At 35.2% G+C, this 11,043-nt stretch overlaps 1 protein-coding gene across 1 annotated transcript in view; it reads right to left on the bottom strand.

Moving 5' to 3' along the window:
* ERAP2 (endoplasmic reticulum aminopeptidase 2) overlaps nt 1–11,043 on the bottom strand; it is a 43,682-nt gene that overhangs the window by 3,904 nt on the left and 28,735 nt on the right. The window contains 7 exon segments of the mRNA XM_019656272.1: nt 1,235–1,375; nt 1,900–2,061; nt 4,539–4,723; nt 5,213–5,369; nt 9,479–9,662; nt 9,811–9,890; nt 9,988–10,043. Coding sequence (XP_019511817.1) covers nt 1,235–1,375; nt 1,900–2,061; nt 4,539–4,723; nt 5,213–5,369; nt 9,479–9,662; nt 9,811–9,890; nt 9,988–10,043 — 965 coding nt within the window.

The following is an 11,043-nucleotide window of genomic DNA, read 5'->3' as shown; positions in this document are numbered from 1 at the left end:
AAAATTTTTTTAATTTAAAAAATAAAGAATTTGTCCATAGATCAAAGGGATTCATGCTTAAAGTAGAGCACAGATACATCTAAGAAATGTTTCGAAGTCTAGGCTCTGCACATGATTGGGCAGGAGAGTAATTTCCAGTTGCAAAGGAAATCTAAAGCAGGAAAAGTGTGATCATTTAAGGAGAGACTTGATGGTCATGCAAACAACCAATCCAATGTGTCCAGTAGGCTCTTTCAGGAAACACATTTAAATTTTTAAAAAAAGTTTCTAACCGTATGGTACCATATGGATGTCAACCCCTTGAAGCTTGGGAGAGGAGTAAGAAATGTGCTTTTTGGTTATGCAAAGCTGTCTGTGAGAACTCTGAGCCCTTCATGGCTAAAAAATGAGAGGAAAGAGGAACTGTGAATGACAGACATCAGAGATGGTAACAGACACAAAGATAAACAAAGCAAACTGCACAGCTCTCTCATTCAGGGTATTTTCCATATAGTAGTTCCTAAGTGACATTTTGCTTTTGGATGAAGAAATGACTGAGCACCTTAGCAAGGGGTTTATTGTGAGAAAAAGCAATGCCATCCTGTACATTCCAATGAAATCTAATCATGATTGGTTCCTTCTGGGGGATATTTTAGGCCCCAAAGCATCCAGGAGTGAGCTCTAGTTCTCCCAAAAGTTTGAAACCCGAGAACCAATCCAATTTTGGAAGAGGGCCCTCAAAACAATTCTGATGGAAATTCTTTTAGCTACTCTAAGCTCTCCACTGTGCCACCTCCACAGGAGAACTGGGGGTGGGAATTAGTTCTCATCAAAATTCCTGAAGTACCCCCTTACTCCCTGCCACTCACCAAAACTACATTAACAAAGCAAACCTAATATGTTTGATGGCATATATATGGGTTTATTGAATTCCTCTGAGCTGCTGAGAGAGCAGGAGTGAGGGGAATCGGGCTGATGACTGGATTTAACTCAACTAGTACTTGCTTCCAGCAATTCTTCATTGCCTGGGCTGAATGAGAGAAACCTGTTTCCCATTCCCTGCTTCTCATTCCTCTCCCTTATGCGTGGACAGAGTAACTTGCGCTAGTGAGTTTTAAAACCAATAGATTTTGCTGAACCATTTGGGTGAAATGGTATCATTCATATGCTTTGGGGAACACTCAATTACAATTGGTTTTAGGCAACTGAGACAGCTGGGTGGAAGAACACACATTGGATATAAGCGAATACCAACTTTTTTAGGAGGTGGGTCCAATTTCCTCTTACAAAATTCCAGGCTAATTGCTGCCCCGTTGGATTCCTGGCAATCGCACGAAGAAGAGATGCCAAATCTTGTGTCTTGATAACCTTTCCTTCCATTCCTAGTTCAATTAATCTGAAGAAATAAAAACCACATGATTTTTCATGGCATGTGTTATATAGAGAAAATGAACTCAGGCTACCAATATATTAAAAGAGTAGGAGAGAAACAGGGATGTTAAAAATCATAATTAACGGAAAACAATAATAAATTTTCTACTGGCTAACATTTTTAATGTCCCAGTTAAACTTCTACTTTTTTCTAGCAGTAATTTTATTCACTTATTATTTCAAAGAACTTTCGTAAGATCTTATACAGCATCTTATATGTAACAATGTATTTTTGCAATAAGTGTCCTTCAGTTTTCTGAAAGTAAAACATAGCCAATTTTCTAGCATCAATCACATGATGAAGAACTAGGTAATATCTGTTTTCACTATTTGTATTTTGCCAATACATGTATTTTTTGGAAGTGAATTCAAAGTAATTCAAATCCTGATTCAATTATATGCCTTTGAAATCGGTGGCTGGAATTTTAGTGATTGCACTGAGTTTGTGTCAGTTTACTTTTAACAATTCAGGTAAATTAATGCACTTACTTCATTAACTTTTCCTGATGTTTGTTGGTTGACAATGCATAGAGAATTTTGTTTTTTTCAGCACCTGACACTGACAATTCATAGTGCTTTAAAAGGGAATTCCATCCTGCCGTTGTCTGAGCACCCACGGAATACACAATCTTTAAAACATCTGTTGGGATACTGTGATATGAAGCACAAAAGTAAAGAAAAAAGCTCTATGAAAGAAAAAACTTTTTTTTCTGTATTTCAATTTTAAATTGCTATAACATAATCACCCCTGATTTATTTCCAGTACCTAGCATATTAAACCTTTCTTTTGACAAACTTTTATAAAATTATTTTATGTAATTTTACTTTGCAAATCTGTGTATTTTTTCCTACTGATGATAAAATATTACAAGGAGAATAATCATAAAGTGTTCACCTACTCAGAGATGAATATAGAAACTTGATGGAATCAATAAATAAAAGACGATTTCTGAAATGTAAAAGCACTGGTTTATAGAGAATTATATCATTAAATAACCTGCACTGATGCTATATTATTTTTTAAAATATAATTCCTTGCTGCATTAAAATCACATTAAGAGTATATTCTAACAGGCCTGTCTGAGGGTCTTCTGACCCTAGGTCTAGAGAATTGTAAATTAGCATAACTAAGTAGCATTTAGACATTCTACAAATCTGAAAAAATGGTAAGATGCAATAACATTATTTTCTGTCCATCTAAAGAAGACACCATAATTTGGGGATTTGATTGACCTAAAAGATATTAACTAGTTTTGATTGTAATTTGGTCTATGAGTTTTAATCCCAAATATCTTTAGATCAATAATAGCTGATATTCATATTGATGGCTTGGAAAAACCACAACACAGGGAAGTGGAATGGGACAGAAATTTGCATTTATCAGGCAGTGACCATATGGTAGAGATTGTACTAGTCTCTGTACATTTTATTTAACTGTCAAAGCTACTCAGTGAGATAGCTGTTAATCCTAATTTTTAAAAAGTGGAAATAAAGCTCAGAAAAGTTAAGTAACTTGCTCCAAGGTGATATAACTAGCCATTTTGAAGACAGGATTTAAACCTGTGATTCTAACGCTTGTGCTATTTCCACTCTATATACTATCTGTACTCAAATATTCCAAGTGCCATTTGACTCATAATATAAAAAATGAGTAATTAAATTATAGTCCACATTTTTTTGATTTGAGTGTATTTTACTGTATAAATTTATAAAAATTGAGAACAAATATATTATAAGTTCCTTATAGGTAGGACACATACTTGTTTTGTTCACTACTTTATCCTTAGTGCCTGGCACATAGGTGACATACAAAGGAATCATATTTTAAATTCATGAATAAATGAAGTAATCGATTAATCTCTATAAGGAAATTTTTCATTACAATTAATACTAATGGGTCTTGAAGTTTAGAAAAATAACCCTACAATATCTAACAATGCATTCTTGATTACAAGCATAAATGAACTGTACCCAGAATATTTTCACAGGCATAGCATCCTATTCAACATGCCAAACCATTATATCTATTGTACGTGAGTTACTGCAGGTAAGATCATCCGTGTTGTAACCAGCATAAAGACAGAAGAGTAATCTATTGTGTTATGGGGCAGCAGGAGATCTACATTTTAGCCTTACTCATACAACCCATTCCAATACAAACAAAAAGAAAAGAAAAATAGAGCTGGAAGGTATATTTTTCTATAAGTGATTTTAAGTCCCCCAAAGCAGAAAAGTCCAAAAAGAAGAAAACTGGGATTGCTTCTTAAAAAAAAAAATTCAAGAAAAGATTTCAGAAAGCTCACTGAGACAGGGTTACATAGAGAGAAATTACGCTAGCACATCATAGCAATTTTGCACAGGAAAAATTGGTACCATCTCATTACATGGTAAAGTTGTGAATTTTTTTTCTTCTATTAAAAATAAAAATGAACGTTCCTGAATTCATATGCAGATTTGATTTCTGAAAACATCCAATGCTCAAGTCAGAGTTTTAACAATAACAATATAAAATTATGTGTTGGACAGAAATCAAGGCTGACATGGACGTGATCTGTTAGTGCCTATGGGCTGCAGCCACTAAACTGAATTGCAGCACCATCCATTTGATCACTGGGCATCCTTCTGATTATACTAACCACAGAATCAATTTTGCCTCGAATCATCAGATTCCCATCAAACTTGGAACTTGGAGCCAAGGCTTTGTCTGTGTTATCAGTCAATGAGGAGGTAAACATATTCTTTTAAAAAGGCACTCGCCACCCCCCACCTCTTTTTCCAAGTTTCATCAGATGATCACTGGTGTTTTAATTGCATGTCCATTTTACTTTGCTTTTTATCTTTAAAAGCCATCATTTTTGGAGATGAGTGCCCCTCTGCTTTCACCCCCTGGCTATCTTTCTATTATCATGCCAGTGTTTATTTAGCTTTCCAGGGACTTCAACCTCACTTCTCACAAAATCCATTGAGCGGTGGCTATGTGAAAGCATGAACAAGGGTATGTAATTCCCAGGATGTTGTGGGGTTTTTTTCTGTCCTCTCTAAATGTTTTAGCTCTAAAGTCCTGCATGATCAAAGACTTGTATATTAAAGTGAAAGGAAAAAAGAACAGGACAGAAGTCCAGATGTACTTTAATTTTCCATTGGATTCCATCCACTGCGAGAAGAGTTCAGTTGCCTTCCGGATGCAAGGAGCATGGTTCAGGTGACAGGCCAGCTTTAAGAGGGTAGAACGGAGCATCCTGTCCCAAACGGAGCCCTCCTCACTCCAGCTTTGCGCGTCAATCACCGGCTTAAAATACCGGAGAAGGTATTGCTGCAGAAAGCATAGGATAGTTTACAGAGAGGCTAAATTTAGTTCTTAAGACAGCTCTTACCCATCTAAAGGCTCAGCTCCAAACTATCTGCATGAACCTTTTCCCAAAACACAGAACTACTTACTTATCATTATATTTGTCTTTTCTTTTTCTGGCCCAACCCACCATGTTTAAGGAACATAATTAGTTTCTCCATTAAAAATATGATTTAATTTCCTATCTGAGAGGGAACTATCAATTGATATAAGATAAAATCACCTTAGGAGGAGTGTGTTGCTCATGATCCTGGCAGGGCTCTTAGGATGGTGATGACAAGGAAGGAGGGGTAGCCAACCACTAGGTGCTGTGGTGTTAACTGTGCTATCAGCCAGCTTCCTCAGCTTCGCAAAAAAATTTAACCCCAAGAGTCCACACAAAAAAGACCAAGTCTCACTGACCCTCCAGACTCTGAGTATTTATTCAATGAGTTTTCTGAAAGTAACACAAACCTTGAGGTTTTCAGTGACATCTGAAATATTCCTTCTGTCCATCCTGTGATAAAACAATTCTAAGTATTCCAGACCTTTGAGAAGAGCAAGGACGCTTGTTTCATGTTGGAGATAGTGAGTCAGGTCGAGGGCTTTGTCTAGCTTCAGCCTTCCTGCACTGAGGCATAAAACAAATATTGTATATATCTTACAGTTCTTACTATTAACTATGATATAGAGAGCAATAACAAAAGTTCATTATAGCCAGACCATTTGATTTAAATACTAGCTCTGCCACTCACTAGCTGTGTGATTTTGGGCAAATTACCTAACCTCTCTGGGCCTTACTTGCCTCCCCTATACGATGGGGAGAGTAACAGTATCTTCTTTTATTGTAAGGATTAAATAAGTTCATATATGTAAAGCACTTAGAATAATATCTAGTACACAGTAAAAGCTTTACAAATAAAATAAATATTAACTAATATTAAGCACCAAATAATATCAAAGTGTTCTATTATGTCATTCGTTAATTGTTTAATTTGTGGCTTTGAATTATCCCTCTAAGTGAATTTGGAACTTTGAGGACAGGTACCAGATCTTTTCCTTTTTTGATGTCCCTCCTACAGCCTAACAGAGAAGCAGCACTTATTGCGAGTGGGACAATACAAGTATTTCCATTTTTTTTTTTGAATCTAGATTCTAAAGTTATATACCTTCTCTGCATTTTCTCTTAATGAGAAAAACAAACAACAAAACTATTATTCTGAATACCAAAATGTTAGGGTCTCTTCTGCAGAGGAAATAAACTGTTGCAATGTCACTTTTGCAAAATGGTTCTCACATGTGATTCTGAGAGGACCTATGTCTTCATTGGTCTATAAACCATCCTTGCCAGCATCCGATTCCCATATTAAGCTAATAGTTTGATATAGAAACAGATTCAAGAACAAAGGATGTGCCTGTTGAATTTTTCATTAACATAATGCCCTACTTCCTTTGGGGTTTAAAATTGTTAAGTTCTTATCTAAAAAGAGGGAACTGAAACTAGAAGTTAAATTAAAAAGAACCAACTTTGTTGTGGCTTTACTCTTCTCCATCACAATGACACACTGCTTTAAATAGACTTATGGAAAAATTTCCAAAAATTTTGTCTGAAGACAGAAGTCTAGACCATATGCTCTATGATTCTATGATCTGCTGTATTTTTTAAAACACAAATCCACAAAATATCACTATTCCTTCTCACGTGTGGAAGTATCATAATATACAGTGCAGTTAATACCTTGGAGGGATCAGCAACAGGAAGAAATTGGGTATTATATTCTACGGTCACAATTTTAAAAAAATGTAACACATAAAAATCACTTTATATTGATCCTGTTTTTCTTTTTGGCCCAGCCTAATTTGTTTGTTAATAAAACAAATGCCATCCCCAGCCTAATTTGTTTGTTAATAAAACAAATGTCATCATTAGAAACCTTTATACTTTCTTACTTTATAAAATTTTAATCTTAAAATTCATTTAAAAGGGACTTTTTTCTTTTTATATAGTTATTGTTTAATAAAAATCCAGCCCCTTACCACCTGCCCTCTGTTTCAATCAATGCAGAAAATGTTATCTGAATGTCTGTTTATCTTAAAGACTAAACACATATTTAAGCATACACTTCAGACTAATAGGAAAAATCTACATCTACTCTTTGTAAATAGTGTTAGCTAAATGGTACCTTTGTGAAATAAAACCATATTCCCATGGAACCAATTTGGGGCTTACTTTTAAGGTGTGGGACTAAAAGAAACAATAGTTTTTCTGTAAGGAAATTAAAGTTGTCATTTTAATTCCACTCAATTCAGATGGGATCCAAGTCTTAGATTATATTTAATAAGTATGAAAATCTAATTAAAATAAATATCCATTCCTGGGTCAAATTTTGTCTGCAAGGTAAATGTAATCTCTGATTACTTCCTTTAACTCTTAAAATAGATATTTTATAGAGCAGAGAAGGAAGAAATATATATTACCGAGGGAGTTTAGCAAGTAAAGATATTTAGACTGATGATGAGAGTTTTAAATCATTTCCTTATACAATTATTTTTATTACAGAAGTAATATAAACAAAATACAAAACAATTGAAAATTAGAGAAGAGGGGGAACATACTCATAATTTCAGTACCCTATGCATTCACTAATAGCATTTTGGAATATTTCTTTCTTTTTTTTTTATTTCACATTTAGCCTTTTTCCTATGTAGTTGAAAACATAATAATACACAAATTCACATGATTTCAAATGCATTTTTAAACTTCACATTATTTCAAATGCATTTTTCTATGTTATCACCTCCTCTTCCTATGCAACACATCACCTTTTAAACAATTTATGTTAGATCATTCTAATAATGCTAACTGCTGACATTTATTGAGTGGGGGTACTGTGCTTAGTGCTTTATCTGCCTTATCTCATGCAACCCTTAAAACAACCCTGTGTGACAGACATTATTATTTGAAACGGGAGTGTTAAAGACCAGAAAAGTTTTAAAGACTAGAAACTTTATGCTGAAAACGGCTAAATAACTTGCCCAAAGTTTAATAATAAGTAAAGAGGTAGTACCTGCATTCACCGGTTTTACACCAAAACTCGTACTCTTAATTAACTTTATTAACCTGTCCACCTAGTGAAAAACAGGTCATCGTTTTCCCACTGATGCATCAACAACTGTCGTGTTCCTTCTGCTAAATTTAGGCTACCTAGAAATGTATAGGCTAGAAACAGCAAAAAGGACTTTGCAACTACTTGAAAGATTGGCTTTCCTTTGCTGAGTTGTCAATATTCTTCATTCTTCCTAGTCTTGAATTTTTAATCCACCCATTCTGCAATCTGCGAGTTTCTCCTTTGAGCAGACAAACCTCCTTCAATTAACAGTAGCCTACTTCTCAGCTAGTCTATTATGCATCTACTCAGATGTAGGATGGTGTTTTCCTAATTTTAGCTTCTGGTATGCTATGATACCGTGTTGTTCCTGAGACTATGGGGCTGAGGATTAAACACTCAATCTTTTTCCTTTTCTAACTAGGGAATTCAGTTGTAGGGCGAGGCTTTGCCTGAGAGATGTCCTGCTGGTTACTTTCACTCAAGCTGACCTAAATAAGCATCCGAAAGGAAATAATATGACACACTGAATAAAGTGAGTACGTTACAGTAATTCTCAAAATAGGAAAAGCTTACAATGCACAATACTCCACCTGATCCCCATTTTCGCCCCCATTGGTGATATTGTGACCTGATTATTCTATATATTATATTATTCTGTTGATAATAATAAGTGGGAAAGGAAAGAAAACACTTTGTCTTTCCAGGCAAGTCCAAAGAGGAATAAACATAAGCAGCTAATTCTTCCTTCATTTCCCTAACAATTTCAAATTGATTTCTTCAATATGAGCAAAGTAACGAATGGATTATGTGCTAGGCTAACAACTGATTTAAAATTGTGAAGGTTAAGGCTATATATATACTTTTTGTTTGGCAGATGACATAGGTATTTGGTGAAACAGCAAGCTACTAGCCTAAAGAAATTTTAAATGTGGGGTCAAAAGCTTAAATACCTATAAGTTCTACCCTAAGTGAGTGAAGCAAGCCACTCATATGTACTGTCTAGGATTTGGGCACATGCGACAGTGCAGGCCTGGCCTAAGTGGGGATTCCCCCACTGCACCCTCCTCTGTGGTTGTCCTGTGGGAATGAAGGCCTACAGTTGCCAAATCTTTTCATTTTTAAAAATTTATTTCTTTTTTAATTATTATTTTTTCAGTTACAGTTGACATTCAATATTATTTTATATTAGTTTCGGGTGTACAGCATAGTGGTTAAACATTTATATAACTTATGCAGTGATACCCTCGATTAGTCCAGCATCCATCTGATACCATACATAGTTATTACCATATTATTGACTACATTCTCTATGCTGTACTTTATATCCCCGTGGCTATTTTGTATCTATGAATTTGTATCTCTTAATCCCTTCACCTTTTAAAGAGATTGCAGAAGTCAGGGTTTTATATGAAATTCTTCACAGTTTAAAATGTTGGATTACATTTTTTTAACACTATGGGGGTCAAAATACCTTATCAGTGGGTAGGCTTTGGCCTAGTGGCCAGTATTTGGCCTCCGTTCAGACCCCTATCATATGAATGATCAACACTTAATTTTTTTATTTTGAAATCTAGCATATCTGGTTATCTGTCCATTATTTCCTGTGAAATCAGATGAAAGTTTACATTACCTTACTAGCTGAAAAGCATCATGAATTAGACCGACTCTGTCCTTAGGTCTGAGAAGTGTGTGGTTCTGATTCAACTGTGTAATTAGTTGGTCCCATCCACGCCCCTCATAGTGAACGATGTAGTAGCCAGTTGAGTCCACATTGAATTTCACCCAACCCGTATTTTCAGGTAAATCCAGAGTATCTAAGGTGACGATATTGGCATAGGCATTTCATTATCAATATACACACCAAAAAACATGTCCAAAAATGTTCGTTTCCATACTATCATTAATAAAAGAACATATTTAACTTCAGAATTGAAACAACTGTTTAGCTAATCAGTTCATTACCTGTTTTTGATTTTAGAATGTATCTGTGAATCACATTAGAGGAACTTGTGGTGTAGGTCAGTGGGATGTGCCAAAGGTACCTATGTTAGAAAGTAAAGACTGTTACAGATTGTATTAATGTCCATTTCAATTTTAGCATTGTCAGACTCAGATAAGCTGTGAAAGGCACCTCATCACCCATCCTTTACACTATCCGTGGTCTTATACATTTTATAGGCCAATACTAGGATATCCTTGGGTATGCAAAAATTCTTGCATGATGATTATGAAGATGCAGCAATATAAATATAGTTGAACTCTGTCACAATTACCTGTGCCATTTGCTGTCTAAATCTCATACCACAATAAGTTCTGTTGATTGTTTTCTTTAAGAGAAAAAAAAAATCCCATCTTCCTTTCACATATCCAAAAACTCTGACAGCCTGATACTAATTCAAATAACTGAACCAAAGCTGTAGGGAAAAGCCTCAATAGGTATAGATCTTATTCCAGTATGATTTTTCACTTATCCTTTTGTTCAATAAAGTTATCCACATCCAGCCACCCAGCTGCTGAGTGACGTGGGTAAGTGATCCGAATGCGTTAGCCTAGGATCTGCAGGTCATCCAAGTCCAAGGAGCAGAAAAACAGAATGGATGGGAGCAAAAGACCTCAGTTAGTTTTCAGTGGCCCTACTATGGGAAATAACAGATATTGGCTATTTTTTTCTGACTGACTTCCTAGCAGCTTCTAGAATTTATTTCCTCTATCACATCAAGCCATATTAGCTATAGTAACCCTGCACCCGTAAAATCATGTGCTTGAAAATACCAACAGCTGAAAAACAGAAAGAAGAATAACTGAGGATGTTCCTATTAGTCTTCAAAAAATATAAAAGAAGGAAAGAAACAACATACACAGTCTCCATCTAGTAAAGGGTCAGAAGGGATCATCTATCTACCTGCTAACCCACAGAGTACAGATAACTAACAAAGCAATTGAAATATTTACAAAAACTGTAAAAATAGACACATAGATATTGCCAAGGCTTAGTGGTTTGAGATTCCTGGGTGGATCTTGGCTTTAGAAGGAAAGAGATTTCTTCCAGATAAACATATCTGGAAATAAAAAGAGGGAGAGGAGCGTTTCATGAGTTTGGATAGGCATGAATCAGAGAGTAATAATTTCATAATAGTAATCTAAAAACTGCCTTAGATAGAGGAAAAATACAGATCATTATAGATCTTTGATATT

The sequence above is a fragment of the Hipposideros armiger genome, unplaced genomic scaffold (genome assembly GCF_001890085.2).
Source record: "Hipposideros armiger isolate ML-2016 unplaced genomic scaffold, ASM189008v1 scaffold_257, whole genome shotgun sequence".
In the NCBI taxonomy this organism is placed as follows: domain Eukaryota; kingdom Metazoa; phylum Chordata; class Mammalia; order Chiroptera; family Hipposideridae; genus Hipposideros; species Hipposideros armiger.
The sequence above is the reverse complement of the archived record's forward strand: the minus strand, read 5'-3'. Positions and strand labels throughout refer to the sequence as shown.